This window comes from Spinacia oleracea, chromosome 5, assembly GCF_020520425.1.
Source record: "Spinacia oleracea cultivar Varoflay chromosome 5, BTI_SOV_V1, whole genome shotgun sequence".
Taxonomy (NCBI): domain Eukaryota; kingdom Viridiplantae; phylum Streptophyta; class Magnoliopsida; order Caryophyllales; family Amaranthaceae; genus Spinacia; species Spinacia oleracea.
Window position 1 is genome coordinate 44,682,415 of NC_079491.1, and position 17,458 is coordinate 44,699,872.

General features: G+C 31.4%; 2 protein-coding genes across 2 annotated transcripts; both read right to left on the bottom strand.

The window, feature by feature from the left end:
- Window positions 1-12,547: 12,547 nt before the first annotated feature.
- Window positions 12,548-13,847, bottom strand: LOC130461485 (protein FAR1-RELATED SEQUENCE 9-like). Its single transcript, XM_056829601.1, has 4 exons — window positions 13,409-13,847; window positions 13,063-13,189; window positions 12,717-12,976; window positions 12,548-12,561 (listed from the first exon to the last, which is right to left on the bottom strand). The coding sequence occupies exons 1-4, from the start codon at window positions 13,845-13,847 to the stop codon at window positions 12,548-12,550; spliced, it is 840 nt and encodes a 279-aa protein (XP_056685579.1).
- LOC110778810 (protein FAR1-RELATED SEQUENCE 5-like) lies at window positions 13,844-16,836 on the bottom strand. The gene is made up of 4 exons (XM_056829602.1): window positions 16,764-16,836; window positions 16,589-16,684; window positions 14,310-15,346; window positions 13,844-14,005 (listed from the first exon to the last, which is right to left on the bottom strand). Exons 1-4 carry the CDS (start codon window positions 16,834-16,836, stop codon window positions 13,844-13,846), a joined length of 1,368 nt encoding a protein of 455 aa, XP_056685580.1.
- Window positions 16,837-17,458: the final 622 nt, after the last annotated feature.

Genomic DNA, 17,458 nt, shown 5'->3' on the forward strand with positions numbered 1-17,458 from the left:
CCAAAAAAATCAAAAAGCCAGAAGATTAACATTAATTAGTGTTGACAGATACTTATTCAGGTTTTCAGCAAAATCAGGAGCTATTAGGCCTGATATTGAATACTCCTTGAGAATTTGTTTGACGCATGTTAATCCATGTCAGAATTTTCTTATAAACACCATATATGCATAGATAGATGCCATCATTACTTTGGGGAAGGCAAACATATAGCTAAACTAATAGCATACTCAGGCCTAAAACAAAGTTTAGAAGACGTTTGTGTTTTAGTTGTGGCCTAACAATCTCCAATAGAAATACAACAATCAATGGTAAAGCAAACCAAAGACGAAATGTAAACTCTGAGATGTATTGTAAATCATTAACCTTTAATCAAAGAGAAGTCACCTCTTTATGGGTGCGAAAGTGAATACAAAGGTGAGTGATAAGAACTCGATTTAAGCAATAAACAAGCACAAAGGATAAAATCAATCACACTTTTCATGAATCAAAGCACAAAAAACAACAACAGATTAATAGTGTACGTATATATACTGTCATTTAACAACTAAAAAAATAATCATGCTTCGCATTCAAAAGATAACCAACATCTATTTTACGCAATTTCAAGACAAAAGCTCCAACTTGCATAAAACCAAATTGAAACGAACAGGCTATACTTTGAAGTTTGAAGTCTTGAACTCCCAAACTTTGCATCAATATACATTAGGCTGTGTTTGTTATTAGTGGATCCCAATGGCAAGAAACCGAGGACAACTTTTGGCAATGTAAACTGTTGCTACTGCTATAATTCCCACTCCCCGCATTTTGAAATCGATTATACACAGAAAATAAAAATACTCTGCAATTCAGCATATCTAACCAAATATAACACACTAACACAATTTCAGCCCAAGCCAAACAACCAATCTCAAATTGGAATATACCTAAATATAAACAAGCCCTGCGAAACTCTCAGCAAATTGGAAATTGAAAGAAAATTGAAAAATAATACAACAATCATAATTATACAACAATCATATTGAAAAGAAAATTGAAAAATAATACAACAATCATAATTATACAACAATCATATTGAAATTTTCAAAGAAATTTGAAAGAAAGATAAAATTTGATGAAGAACAGGGTACATACCTTGGAAATTCAAGCCCACAACACGCAAAAACTGATTATTAACAACGCGATTTTCCACCACTGTGACTCGTGAGAGGATGAAGATGAATAAATTAGCAAGAAATTAAATATTACACTAAATTGACAAAAACGAAAAATAAAAAACATAGCAGATTAATGGCGTCCTTCTGATTAAAGGTGGACGAACCTGAAGAAAAGGGCGAGAGGATTAATGGCGAGAGGATTGGAGATTATCAGATCGAGAAGAAGAAGATGACTAGCTTTAGGGTTTGAAAGTCGTGGGCTGGGAGGATGAGTCGTGGAGTTAGGCAATGTTAGGCGGTTTCAAAAATAAATTTCTGTTTTAGCGCGATTTGATTTTCACAAAATTCTGAGTATTATTCGCAGCACGTGCTTCTCACGTGGATTAGGTACGGTTTCTTCGACGCTTTAAAGCGTCGACAACGTTGTGGACTGTTATTAGCGTCGTGGCCACACGGGATTTTCCCCCCCGCAAAATCAATGCCTTTGGCGTCCAAGACCAAGCGTCCAAAAAGGGTATGTTTTGTAGTAGTGATCTAAGTACGGACTAAAAGATTTTCCATGAATGCAACATGACCAACCATGAAAATACCCAAATCGGCATACCGTAAGGCTACCATTGGGGTAAAGCAATACACGCTAAGAGGGAAGCCGCACTAATGATTTTAGTCTCGCAAAAATAAAAATGGCACCAATTCACGCGTTCTATAAAAGAACAGCCAACAAACACAACACTAAAAAGGGAATTCCCGGAGTGCAAAGCATAACAAACAAAAAGAGTGAGAAATAGATAAAGTACCTTAGTGAAAACCCGGAGCAGCAAGGGACAAGTCTGTAACCAGGACAAGAAATGTATTACCAACATTAGTAGATACTTCGTATAGAACAAAACCATTCCCCTGATAAGTAACAACTAGAACATGAACAATTGAGCATATCAAATATCACTAGCACACTAAGTAAACAGTTTTGAAAATGCACCCTTTAAATAAATAGCATCCCATCCAGAACCAACAACATTGAATGTTTCGAGAACTCGTGAAATCAGATGTCAAACACGCTCAAGTAAATCCGCATTATTCTGGTAAGAAAATCACCCTAATAAAGAGACTATAATGAATACAAGTCCCTTTTAATCAGGAGACACAATATTACTCCAATAAAGGGACAATTGTCAATTTACCACCTCAATTTCACATCGTAAAGCAAGAAAACCCTAAAAAACCTCCAAAAAAATCAAAAAGCCAGAAGATTAACATTAATTAGTGTTGACAGATACTTATTCAGGTTTTCAGCAAAATCAGGAGCTATTAGGCCTGATATTGAATACTCCTTGAGAATTTGTTTGACGCATGTTAATCCATGTCAGAATTTTCTTATAAACACCATATATGCATAGATAGATGCCATCATTACTTTGGGGAAGGCAAACATATAGCTAAACTAATAGCATACTCAGGCCTAAAATAAAGTTTAGAAGACGTTTGTGTTTTAGTTGTGGCCTAACAATCTCCAATATAAATACAACAATCAATGGTAAAGCAAATCAAAGACGAAATGTAAACTCTGAGATGTATTGTAAATCATTAACCTTTAATCAAAGAGAAGTCACCTCTTTATGGGTGCGAAAGTGAATACAAAGGTGAGTGATAAGAACTCGATTTAAGCAATAAACAAGCACAAAGGATAAAATCAATCACACTTTTCATGAATCAAAGCACAAAAAACAACAACAGATTAATAGTGTACGTATATATACTGTCATTTAACAACTAAAAAAATAATCATGCTTCGCATTCAAAAGATAACCAACATCTATTTTACGCGATTTCAAGACAAAAGCTCCAACTTGCATAAAACCAAATTGAAACGAACAGGCTATACTTTGAAGTTTGAAGTCTTGAACTCCCAAACTTTGCATCAATATACATTAGGCTGTGTTTGTTATTAGTGGATCCCAATGGCAAGAAACCGAGGACAACTTTTGGCAATGTAAACTGTTGCTACTGCTATAATTCCCACTCCCCGCATTTTGAAATCGATTATACACAGAAAATAAAAATACTCTGCAATCCAGCATATCTAACCAAATATAACACACTAACACAATTTCAGCCCAAGCCAAACAACCAATCTCAAATTGAAATATACCTAAATATAAACAAGCCCTGCGAAACTCTCAGCAAATTGGAAATTGAAAGAAAATTGAAAAATAATACAACAATCATAATTATACAACAATCATATTGAAAAGAAAATTGAAAAATAATACAACAATCATAATTATACAACAATCATATTGAAATTTTCAAAGAAATTTGAAAGAAAGATAAATTTTGATGAAGAACAGGGTACATACCTTGGAAATTCAAGCCCACAACACGCAAAAACTGATTATTAACAACGCGATTTTCCACCACTGTGACTCGTGAGAGGATGAAGATGAATAAATTAGCAAGAAATTAAATATTACACTAAATTGACAATAACGAAAAATAAAAAACAGAGCAGATTAATGGCGTCCTTCTGATTAAAGGTGGACGAACCTGAAGAAAAGGGCGAGAGGATTAATGGCGAGAGGATTGGAGATTATCAGATCGAGAAGAAGAAGATGACTATCTTTAGGGTTTGAAAGTCGTGGGCTGGGAGGATGAGTCGTGGAGTTAGGCAATGTTAGGCGGTTTCAAAAATAAATTTCTGTTTTAGCGCGATTTGATTTTCACAAAATTCTGAGTATTATTCGCAGCACGTGCTTCTCACGTGGATTAGGTACGGTTTCTTCGACGCTTTAAAGCGCCGACAACGTTGTGGACTGTTATTAGCGTCGTGGCCACACGAGATTTTTCCCCCCGCAAAATCAATGCCTTTGGCGTCCAAGACCAAGCGTCCAAAAAGGGTATGTTTTGTAGTAGTGATCTAAGTACGGACTAAAAGATTTTCCATGAATGCAACATGACCAACCATGAAAATACCCAAATCGGCATACCGTAAGGCTACCATTGGGGTAAAGCAATACACGCTAAGAGGGAAGCCGCACTAATGATTTTAGTCTCGCAAAAATAAAAATGGCACCAATTCACGCGTTCTATAAAAGAACAGCCAACAAACACAACACTAAAAAGGGAATTCCCGGAGTGCAAAGCATAACAAACAAAAAGAGTGAGAAATAGATAAAGTACCTTAGTGAAAACCCGGAGCAGCAAGGGACAAGTCTGTAACCAGGACAAGAAATGTATTACCAACATTAGTAGATACTTCGTATAGAACAAAACCATTCCCCTGATAAGTAACAACTAGAACATGAACAATTGAGCATATCAAATATCACTAGCACACTAAGTAAACAGTTTTGAAAATGCACCCTTTAAATAAACAGCATCCCATCCAGAACCAACAACATTGAATGTTTCGAGAACTCGTGAAATCAGATGTCAAACACGCTCAAGTAAATCCGCATTATTCTGGTAAGAAAATCACCCTAATAAAGAGACTATTATGAATACAAGTCCCTTTTAATCAGGAGACACAATATTACTCCAATAAAGGGACAATTGTCAATTTACCACCTCAATTTCACATCGTAAAGCAAGAAAACCCTAAAAAACCTCCAAAAAAATCAAAAAGCCAGAAGATTAACATTAATTAGTGTTGACAGATACTTATTCAGGTTTTCAGCAAAATCAGGAGCTATTAGGCCTGATATTGAATACTCCTTGAGAATTTGTTTGACGCATGTTAATCCATGTCAGAATTTTCTTATAAACACCATATATGCATAGATAGATGCCATCATTACTTTGGGGAAGGCAAACATATAGCTAAACTAATAGCATACTCAGGCCTAAAATAAAGTTTAGAAGACGTTTGTGTTTTAGTTGTGGCCTAACAATCTCCAATATAAATACAACAATCAATGGTAAAGCAAATCAAAGACGAAATGTAAACTCTGAGATGTATTGTAAATCATTAACCTTTAATCAAAGAGAAGTCACCTCTTTATGGGTGCGAAAGTGAATACAAAGGTGAGTGATAAGAACTCGATTTAAGCAATAAACAAGCACAAAGGATAAAATCAATCACACTTTTCATGAATCAAAGCACAAAAAACAACAACAGATTAATAGTGTACGTATATATACTGTCATTTAACAACTAAAAAAATAATCATGCTTCGCATTCAAAAGATAACCAACATCTATTTTACGCGATTTCAAGACAAAAGTTCCAACTTGCATAAAACCAAATTGAAACGAACAGGCTATACTTTGAAGTTTGAAGTCTTGAACTCCCAAACTTTGCATCAATATACATTAGGCTGTGTTTGTTATTAGTGGATCCCAATGGCAAGAAATCGAGGACAACTTTTAGCAATGTAAACTGTTGCTACTGCTATAATTCCCACTCCCCGCATTTTGAAATCGATTATACACAGAAAATAAAAATACTCTGCAATTCAGCATATCTAACCAAATATAACACACTAACACAATTTCAGCCCAAGCCAAACAACCAATCTCAAATTGAAATATACCTAAATATAAACAAGCCCTGCGAAACTCTCAGCAAATTGGAAATTGAAAGAAAATTGAAAAATAATACAACAATCATAATTATACAACAATCATATTGAAAAGAAAATTGAAAAATAATACAACAATCATAATTATACAACAATCATATTGAAATTTTCAAAGAAATTTGAAAGAAAGATAAAATTTGATGAAGAACAGGGTACATACCTTGGAAATTCAAGCCCACAACACGCAAAAACTGATTATTAACAACGCGATTTTCCACCACTGTGACTCGTGAGAGGATGAAGATGAATAAATTAGCAAGAAATTAAATATTACACTAAATTGACAAAAACGAAAAATAAAAAACAGAGCAGATTAATGGCGTCCTTCTGATTAAAGGTGGACGAACCTGAAGAAAAGGGCGAGAGGATTAATGGCGAGAGGATTGGAGATTATCAGATCGAGAAGAAGAAGATGACTAGCTTTAGGGTTTGAAAGTCGTGGGCTGGGAGGATGAGTCGTGGAGTTAGGCAATGTTAGGCGGTTTCAAAAATAAATTTCTGTTTTAGCGCGATTTGATTTTCATAAAATTCTGAGTATTATTCGCAGCACGTGCTTCTCACGTGGATTAGGTACGGTTTCTTCGACGCTTTAAAGCGTCGACAACGTTGTGGACTGTTATTAGCGTCGTGGCCACACGGGATTTTTCCCCCCGCAAAATCAATGCCTTTGGCGTCCAAGACCAAGCGTCCAAAAAGGGTATGTTTTGTAGTAGTCACTATATGTTCTAAACAGTTACTATATCTTCTAAATAGTTACTATATGTTCTAAATAGTTACTATATGTTATAAATAGGTTCTATGTGTACTATGTGTACTATAGTAACTATATTATTTGAAAGGTTACTATATGTTTTAAACAGTTACTATATCTTCTAAATAGTTACTATATGTTTCTAAATAGTTACTATATGTTATAAATATGTTCTATGTGTACTATAGTTACTATATTATTTGAAAGGTTACTATATGTTCTAAACAGTTACTATATCTTCTAAATAGTTACTATATGTTCTAAATAGTTACTATATGTTATAAATAGGTTCTATGTGTACTATGTGTACTATAGTTACTATATTATTTGAAAGGTTACTATATGTTTTAAACAGTTACTATATCTTCTAAATAGTTACTATATGTTTCTAATAGTTACTGTATGTTTTAAACAGTTACTATGTGTTCTAAATAGTTACTATATGATATATAAAGCTGACTTACTTTCATTATTCATTTTTTTCAGGTTTAATTTTGATACACAATGTTCAGGAGGATCATTGTGTAAATTAATTAAAGACTTCTCTCCTGATCAAAAGGCAGCTGTTCAAGAGATAGGGTTTGGAGGATTGTTAGGCCTTTAATTAAGTCGAAAAAACACTCAGATGATGTACTGGTGCATCAAGTGCTTTGATGGTGTGAGTTCTCTGTTTACAATCAGTGATTCCAAGCAATTTGAAATCACTGATTATGATGTGTACGATTTGTTTATGCTCCACCTTTCTGAGCTGGAGGTTGAAAGGGTTAAACGTGGGCGCAATTCCACTAATCCTGATTTTGATTTGAAGATCAAGTGGAGAAAAGAGTTCGATTTTGAAGAGGTCAATGCTCAAATTTCTCTAAGGTTGCTTGAGGACAGGATTAAATTGTTGACAGATGGCGGTGATCTGTTTAAACAATTATTTATTTTTGTTGCTTTCTCTACATTTTTTACTCCAACAGCCAATAGGACTGTAGATTTGAGATTGGCTAAGGCTTTGGAAGATCCTAAAATGATTCCCAAATACAATTGGTGTAAATACGTTCTTGACGTATTATGTGAGGAAACAGTGAAATTTAAAAATTGTTTATTGAAAGGCAAAGATTAAAAGACATTTGGAGGATGTGTTGTGTTTTTGCAACTTGTGTATTTTCAGAGGATTAAGTTTAGGAATTCCAGTGATATACCTGATCAATTACCTCTTATTCAGCATTGGACATCGAAGATGGTAACCGATCGGATTCATGCTGAAAGTGCCAATATGAGTGCATTATATGGTTCTGGTATTTTGGAGAAGGAGAAGTATCCAATTTCCAAAAAGTTTGTTTTTGTTGATGGTCAAATAGATTTGACACAAATCAAATCTATTTCGAAAGAAAATGAAGCTGGCAGCAGTGGGGGAAGAGCTGAACGGCCCTATGTTGGCTGTCGAATTCCAAGTCGGCGTCCTAGGATTCTTCAGTTTGAAATCCTTGAATCTCATCCTACTGATGAAGAAATTTTCTCTAAAGCCACTGATGTAAGTTTACTTTATTATTGATATATTTGTCAATATATAGTATAGTTATTTTTTATATGCTATAGTTATCTTTTATACACTATTGTTATCATTATCTTTGGTTTAGTAAATGTAGGTATATATAGTTATCTTTTATATTCTATAGTTATCTTTTATGTACTATAGTTATCTTTCATACACTAAGTTACCATTACTTTGTTTTAATAAACAGTAACTATATGTTTTAAACAGTTACTATATGGTATAAATAGTTACTATATGTTTTATATTACTATAGTTATCTTGTGTATACTATAGATATCTTTTATATACTATAGTTACCTTTTATTTACTATAGTTATCTTTTATTTTCTATAGTTATCTTTTATATTCTATAGTTACCTTTCATATACTATAGGTAACTTTTATATAGTTATCTTTATATACTATAGATACCTTTTCTTATAATATTTTTTGTAGTTTTAATTAAATTTTCATATTATGTTCCATATTTAAATTTATGTATTTTGTTTTTTAGGATTTTCATGGTCAGTGGTTGTTGATGAAGAGAGATCTGGATGTAGTTTCAGCCATCCATGCTGAAGAGCTGTTCAAATTAAAGGCTTCAATGCCTTCGCAGAACCATGGCGATGATATTTTGGAAAATTCCACTTATCAAAAGATGGTTGATGAGTTGGTGGAGATTCATCAATTGGTGAAGAATCTACCAAATGGTAGGGATGATATTTTTGGTTCAAGTAACAATCTAGTTGTTACCGTTGCCCCTCGACCTTCTGCCGTTGTTCCAACTGAGCCTGCAAGTTTGTGTACTACTGCTATTGTTGATGCAACAACATCTACCCAAGCATTTATTCGAGAAGTTGATCCTGACACTCAAATACATGAAGTTCTTGATTCTTTGAAAAGCAAAGCTAAAGAAACTACGGAGGATGATGATGAAGAAATGGAAGAATATGAGCGCGTGTGGGCTGCATTTCAAAAATGCATCATTAACAACCATGCTATATCAAGAGTGAATGTCAGTGTCTATGGCATAGAGGAAAATGTGATGTTTATGTCTCCATTTATGATAGCATTTGAAGATTTAATGAGGCATCTTCCAGCATTTGTTCAAGAAGTTGTGGACTTTGCTGCTTTGACTGATGGAGAGGGTATTTTGAATGAGTAAGTAGAAGTTTTTTCATTTAATAATTTATAGTTACCTTTCATATAATATAGTTACCATTCATATATTATAGTTACCTTTCATATAAAATAGTTACCTTTCATATATTATAGTTACCTTTCATATATTATAGTTACCTTTCATATAATATAGTTACCTTTCATAATTTATAGTAACCCTTCATATAATATAGTTACCTTTCATATAATATAGTTACCTTTCTTAAAAGTGAAGTTGCTGCCTTAACTTTATAGTAACCTTTCATATAATATAGTTACTATTTGTATACTATAGTATCCTTTTGTTTACTATATTTACCTTTTATATTCTATTGTTATTTTTATTTATTATAGTAACCTTTATAATTCTTCTGACATATTTATTGTTTCTTTTTTATGTTTTTCAGTGATAAAGTTGTAGAATACAATCATTTTATTGCGGTAGCAAGAAATGACATGTGGACACTTCCTTCTACATTTGATATTCTTTTGATTCATATTGAATCTTGGGCTTTCTTATTGAATGAAAATGAAAGGAATCCTGCCGGTTCTCCTCAGAAGCTGTTTTTAGGTGGCACATATTGTGTAAGTTATATTTTTAATAATATAGAATGTTAATTATTTTAAATTTTTTTGGCCTTTGTTTAATTTTTCTTTTAATATTGATTTGCAGAAATATGTTGCTGATTTGATTGAGAAACCAGACAATGAAAAAGTCTTGTCTGAATTGTGTGTTTGTCTTAATTATGGTGTGAAAGATATAAATGGAGTTCAATCGTTGAAAGATTGTAATATGGTATGATTTATATTTTCTTTATATAACCATATTATCTTCTTTTTTTCTGTCTCCTTTCTTGTAGTTGTAATATGTTGTTTTTCTTTTTTATATAGATTTTTGCTCCTGTTCTGATTGAAGACACGAAGCATTATTACCTGTTTGTCCTTAGTATGAAAGACAAGAGTGTCTATTTCGTTGATAATATGCTTCTGGAACCAAAAGAGATGGAACAAAGGAAGAAATCTTATTCTGTCTTGGTAAGTTTTTTTTATAGTTACCTTTTTTTTTTGTAGTTACTCTATAAATGTATAGTTACCCTTATATTAGTCTTTCTTTGACAAGGTTACTATTTGTTTAAAACAGTAACTATGTTTTTAAAATAGTTACTATCTTTTCTAGAAAGTAATTTAACTTTAAAGCAGTAATTATGTTTTATAAATAGTTACTGAGTGATTTAATAGGTTAGTACTATAGTTACTATATTATCTGAAAGGTTACTATATGTTATGCAATAGTTACTATACTGTTTTAGAAATAATTATGTGTACAAAGAGTTACTCTTTATAAAATATAGTAACTCTTTATACAATAGTTACTATATGATTCCAAAGGTTACTATATGTTGGTAATGGTTACTATATGATTTTAATGGTTCCTATATGATTCTAATAGTCACTATATGATTTTAATAGTTACTATATGATTTTAATGGTTACTATATGATTTTAATAGTTACTACATGATTTTAACCAACTGGTAATAGTTACTATATGATTTTAATAGTTACTATATGATTTTAACGGTTACTATATGTTGGTAATAGTTACTATATGATTCCAAAGGTTACTAATGTTGGTAATAGTTACTATATGTTTTGTACAGTGTTCTTCATTGGAAAAACTACTGAAAGATATGGATAACATTCATCATGAAGATATTAGAAGCTTCAAATTTATCCTGGTCGGTGGTAATTGGAAGCGAGGTGCTTATGACAAAGACTGTTGTGTCTATTTGATGATGTTTATGATGGTCTTTCATGGTGTTGAAACGGTACAAGATGGTGTTTGAATTTTTGACTTTGATCCCTTGGAAGATGTAAGTTTTTGTGTTAAAAATAATTATTGTTATTCATATTTTCTTTTCATTCTTTATAGTTATTGTTTTGTTATCATAGTTACTGTTTTTATTATATATAATAGTTACTGTTCAAATATTTGCAGGAGGATTTCAGGAAGTTTCTCAGGGCTTGTATGTGTGGCACCATTGTGTTGTCAGATTTGAATTGTTGCAGAGATGAATTTCTGAAACGAATGGTTGCATTCAGGAAAAACATGAAACAAGATGTTTTGGATGCCCTAATTAAACAAAGGGAAGAGTTGGTGCAGAAATACATGAATGACGCTTCAAAAATTGAAATTGTTGCAAGAAATAATTCAGCAAGGAAATCCAAACATGTTGAAACAGAAGATGAAGCTGAGACAGATGTCAATGTTGAAGAGAAAGGACGTGGCAAAGGCGGGAGACGCGCCAGAGGAGGCAGACGCAGTAAGGGACGTGGACGAGGTTCTTCACGTGGTTAATAATCATTGGTGAAAAAACAATTTAATTTTTTGTGTTAGTATGTAGTCAAATTACTGTTTAGAAAGTACAATTAATTCTAATTTTGATATAGTTACTCTCAGTGTTTTTTAATTGTTTGATGTATGAGAGTAATTATAACTTTTGCAGTATTTGTGTCATATTGTTCAATTTACTCAGTATAAATATGGTTTCAATTTGAATGATATAGTTACCTTTCTAAAAATATAGTTACTCTTATAAATTTGTTAGTCATATGATTGCATAACGAAGGTTACTATATTGTCAAAATAGTAACTATATTTTATATAGAGTTACTATATGTAAAGAAGGGTGACCACTAAATGTGAAGAGTTAGTATATATAAATAGTGAATAATTTTGTGTATAAATTCAAATAGTTACTATCTTACAGATATAGTTATCTTTAATAAGATAAATTACTCTCTTTTTTATGGTATTTTATTATTTGATAAACAGATTGTTACTATAAGTCATTTTGATTGCATAGTATTTTTTTAGAATAGTAACTATATTGTATTAAGAGTTACTATATTGTCAAAATAGTAACTATATTATATAAAGAGTTACTATATTGTCAAAATAGTAACTATATTGTATTAAGAGTTACTATATTATCAAAATAGTAACTATATTTTATAAAGAGTTACTACATTTTCAGAATAGTAACTATATTGTATTAAGAGTTACTATATGATTCCAAAGGTTACTATATGTTGGTAATAGTTACTATATGATTCAAAATAGTAACTATATTGTATTAAGAGTTACTATATTGTCAAAATAGTAAACTATATTGTATTAAGTGTTACTATATTGTCAAAATAGTAATTTATAAAGAGTTACTATATTTTCAGAATAGTAACTATATTGTATTAAGAGTTACTATATTGTCAAAATAGTAACTATATTTTATAAAGAGTTACTATATTTTCAGAATAGTAACTATATTGTATTAAGAGTTACTATATTGTCAAAATAGTAACTATATTTTATAAAGAGTTACTATATTGTCAAAACTATAATATAAAACAAGAACATCACTAAAATAGTTGTTCTTTAGGTGTAAATAATTGAATATTTGGTGTCTTGGATCCAAATTCTTTGTGTTTCTTTTTTCCTTTCTTTGATGGCTGCTTGTAATTGTCATATTGACCCTTTATTCTCTTCTTACTCTTTCCTTTAGTATTAGCACGATCAGGATCAAGCACAATTGTTATTTCAGAATTAGTTGATTCTTCGTCTTGTGTTTGTCGTTGTGCTTCAGCTTTTGCCTTTTCTTGTTCTGCTATCTTGGCAGCTTCTTCTTTTGCCTTCCTTTCTTCTTCCTTTTTTATTATTTCATCAACTGCTTTATTATCCGTTTTAAACTTCTCCTCGATAAATTTTCTGGCCTTTGCTATCTTATGCCCTTTCAAAATTAAGTTATAGTATCTGTGGTATAAAGTTTAAGCATAAAGTCAAATATCAACTGTAATTGTAACTATATGAAAATGAACTAATGTATATTGAAAAATTACCTTCTGATCATATGTAATCTCCAACCAGTAAAATTGTTGATTTCACCTTTCTCCCTTTTTATTGTATCAACCCTTTCACATATCTGTTTCTTTGCATATCTAGTCCATCTTGTTGTTATGTAACGATCTGGAATTGTATTGATTGAATGTAAATGCAATATTCTCAAACAATGGAAGCACAACCATCCAGATTCTTCAAAGTTTTTTCATGTGCGAGTGACGGTTGAATCTTCCATTTTGTATTGAACTTCTTGCCTTGATCCTGTTAGATTATTTACATATAATATAATATTATTCAAAAGAACATCTACTCCAAATATTAAATAAAGATTTATAGTTTTTTTACCTGTTATTCCTTCTATCCACACTTCAAAAAACACTGTTCTTCCAACACTTCCCTTGAACATTGTACTACTTGCCACAGAAAGCTTGAACTCTTCTTCAAAATCACAGAAAAGTGTTATCGTGTATACATTTGCTGCCTGTTTTAATATAGCACTCATACTTAGCTCTGAAGTAGGTATTCCCCTTGTACAGTCAAAGTCGTCTTTTTCTTTGGTTTTTCTCCATCGATTTATTGTAGCTTGAAAAATACTATAGAACTCTGTTAATGTTGTACTTTTATTTGCTTTAAATCCAACAGCATGGTTTGTACTTTCACTTCTTTGTGAAGAAAGTATACCGGCAGAAAAAAAATCTTTACTTAAAGCTGTACACCATTTTTCTTTAAGACCATACAATCTGTTGAACCAGTCATCTTTTTCCAGCTTAAAAGTGTTGATCATAGATTTCCAAGTTTCTTCAAAATCGGTGTTATACACCCACTTAAACACTTGTAGAATGCGTTTTTGAAGTTTTTATCAGACTTCAATAAAGCAAACCTACTGTTTGCATTTTTACTCAAGTGCCACAAGCATAACCTGTGTCTTGAAGAAGGAAAAACCTGAAAAACAATAATGAATATATATAGTTCCACAAAATAGTAACTATATTTTATAAAGAGTTACTATATTGTCAAAATAGTAACTATACTTTATAAAGTGTTACTATAATTTCAGAATAGTAACTATATTGTATTAAGAGTTACTATATTGTCAAAATAGTAACTATATTTTATAAAGAGATACTATATTGTCAAAATAGTAACTATATTTTATAAAGAGTTACTATATTGTCAAAATTGTAACCTTTTTTTACAAAGAGTTACTATATTGTCAAAATAGTAACTATAATATATGAAGAGGTACCTGTTCTATTCCAGCAGCAATAGCTGCATCTTGATCAGTGAAAATTGATATAGGGTGCTTTCCTCCCATAGCCTTCAGAAAAGTTTCAAACACCCAAACAAAAGATTCTGTGGTTTCATCCCCAATGAAAGCACAAGCAAACATTGTGTTTTTCCAATGGTTATTGATACCAACAAATGGAGCACATATGAGATTGTACTTATTGGTTCTGAATGTAGTATAAAAAACTAGAACATCTCCATATATTTTGTAATCTTCTGTCATCATAGAATCCCTCCAAAATAGGCACTCAACTTTTCCTTCAGCATTGAGTCTTACTCTGAAAAAGAACTCGGGATCTATTGATTGTATGTCATACAGTTTGTTCACTAGTGTTTGTGAATCCTTGCCATCAATTTGCTTCATTTTTAACTTGTAGCAGTAGTTTAGATGATCAATCATCGTATGACCTACACAGTCGTCTCCGCCAGTTTCTGTTGACATATACCTATAAGACTCCATTGGTCTTAGACCACATTCTGACATTGCCTCAATAGCTTCTTTTTTAGGTTTTGTCATTTGTCGTTCCGATCGGTGGAGATAATTACTTATTTCTCTTGTCAATGGGTGATTATGTACCACTACATGCTTTTCTATTTCAAAATCTCCATTTTCATTCTTCTTTGCAAATATTTGATCTTCACATTTTGTTCTTGTTATCATAACCCTCTTTCTCCTTTCTTTCTTCTTTGCATCTGATTGATCATCTTCATTTTTGAGTTCTTTGTTTTTAAGAGGGTCTCTTATTCCAGCAGCAGAGCAGTAGAAGTATTTTCCATTAACAATTGTGGTTCCTTCTTTATATCTATTCTTCCCTTTTCGTACACTAAAACCAATAATAGCAGCATGTTTGCAATATAGATCATAAATCTCATCGGTTGTTTTCCTTACTTCTCCAATTAAACTGCCATCTAATTCTTTATCAATGTTTTCTTCCTGCTCATTATTTGGATTTTCAAAGATGCTGTGGTTTGTATCAATTGAATGTATTATTGAACCTATACAAATACAAATATAGTTATCATTAAATGTGATAGTTACTCTTCATTTTTATATAGTTACTCTTTATATGTTATAGTTACTATATATTTAACATAGTTACTTAAGATCTATTGATTGTTATAGTTACTCTATAATTCATATAGTTACTCTTTATTTGTTATAGTTACTCTATATTTAACATACTTACTTAGGATCTATTGATTGTTATAGTTACTCTACAGTTAATATAGTTATTCTTTATATGTTATAGTTACTATAAGTTAAATGTAGTTTATTTCTTATATAGATTATTTCGTTATGTGAAGTTACTCTATAATTAATATAGTTACCTTTCATAAATTATAGTTACTTTATTATAAATATAGTTACCATTATATGTGATAGTTACTCTTCATTTTATACAGTTACTGTTTATATATTATAGTTACTCACAGTTAATATAACTCCTGTTTATATGTGATAGTTACTCTACAGTATATAGTTCCTCTTTATATGTGATAGTTACTCTTCATTTTATATAGTTACTTTTTATATGTTATAGTTACTCTATATTTAACATTGTTACTTAAGATCTATTGATTGTTATAGTTACTCTACAGTTCATATAGTTACTCTTTATATGTTATAGTTACTTTATATTTAACATACTTACTTAGGATCTATTGATTGTTATAGTTACTCTACAATTAATGTAGTTATTCTTTATATGTTATAGTTACTATAAGTTAAATGTAGTTTATTTCTTATATAGATTATTTCGTTATGTGAAGTTACTCTATAATTAATATAGTTACCTTTCATAAATTATAGTTACTTTATTTTAAATATAGTTATCATTATATGTGATAGTTACTCTTTATTTTATATAGTTACTGTTTATATATTATAGTTACTCACAGTTAATATAACTCCTGTTTATATGTGATAGTTACTCTACAGTATATAGTTCCTCTTTATATGTGATAGTTACACTTCATTTTATATAGTTAGTCTCTATAGTTTATAGTTACTCTACAGTTACTGCAATTATAGTTTATAGTTACTCACAGTTAATATAAGTCCTGTCTATATGAGATAGTTACTCTACATTAAACATAGTTTCTCTTTGTATGTTATAGTTACTCTACGTTAAATATAATTCCTCTTTATATGTTAGTTACACTACTGCAATTATAATATGTTAACTATATCAACATAACAGTTATTATATATATATATTAAGAGATACTATATCATACCTTCTTCAATACATTGATTTGCAACCATAACTTGCTGAGATGTGCCTTCATCTTCATCTTCAACGCCATATACTTCTCTATGATTCTCTAAATTTTCTAAAATAATAATAATTACTCAATGAGTATGAAAGTTACTATAATTCTTCGTAGTTAGTTATTAGGATTCGAATATTACCGTCATAATTATACAATTTATCTTCTATTGCGCGATTTAAATCGATATTCAAATCGATTAAATCGTCCTCCATTGTTGAAGCTCGAAGAGAGAGAAGATGTTGGAGGAGAGAGAAGCTGCTGTAGGAGAGAGAAGCTGCTGCTGGAGGAGAGAGATTTCAATTTTAGGGTTTCACGCATTCTGTTATTTTGGAACACGTGATTTCAAACGGTTCAGCGCTGCAAAATTGCTTAATTACCCTAGTCCATGGTAACTTTATGGTGGACCGGGTCCATGCAAGCGGAATTGCGTTGGTTATAGGCTTATAGTCGTATAGGGTAGGTCATCCCAGGTAGGATGTCAGTGTGGCAGGTTTTATAGGAAATTCGCCCTAAGTAGGAGGGGGTGGGGGTAAGATTGGCGGATGATTGGCGGAGATGGGTATCAAAAGTGTACCGGTCATATATAGGTGATGGAGCGGGTGTGGATTTTGTGTTAGACCAATCCAATACCCGCTCGCCCTGTCCCATCTCCGCTCCCTCCGTGTTTCATACTCACCAATTCAATCTGATTATCCTTCCCTACGTGAATTAAAACTTTTAAAGAACATCTAAAATTATATTATATTTTTCAATGTGTTTAGATTTTTTTTTCCAATTATATATGTTATTTTAATTGTAAGGTGTTTTTTAAAGTTAATTTTTCATTATATATGT

Excerpts from the sequence above, each read along its gene's own strand:
- LOC130461485 (XM_056829601.1), bottom strand. The coding sequence starts at position 13,847 with ATGATCAACACTTTTAAGCTGGAAAAAGATGACTGGTTCAACAGATTG. Across the intron at positions 13,190-13,408 it reads GTGGATAGAAGGAATAACAG|ATCGTTACATAACAACAAGA; the intron begins GTAAAAAAACTA and ends ATACAATTCCAG. Across the intron at positions 12,977-13,062 it reads AGATTACATATGATCAGAAG|ATACTATAACTTAATTTTGA; the intron begins GTAATTTTTCAA and ends TTTATACCACAG.
- LOC110778810 (XM_056829602.1), bottom strand. The coding sequence starts at position 16,836 with ATGGAGGACGATTTAATCGATTTGAATATCGATTTAAATCGCGCAATA. Across the intron at positions 16,685-16,763 it reads TAAATTGTATAATTATGACG|AAAATTTAGAGAATCATAGA; the intron begins GTAATATTCGAA and ends TTATTATTTTAG. Across the intron at positions 14,006-14,309 it reads TTGCTGCTGGAATAGAACAG|GTTTTTCCTTCTTCAAGACA; the intron begins GTACCTCTTCAT and ends ATTGTTTTTCAG.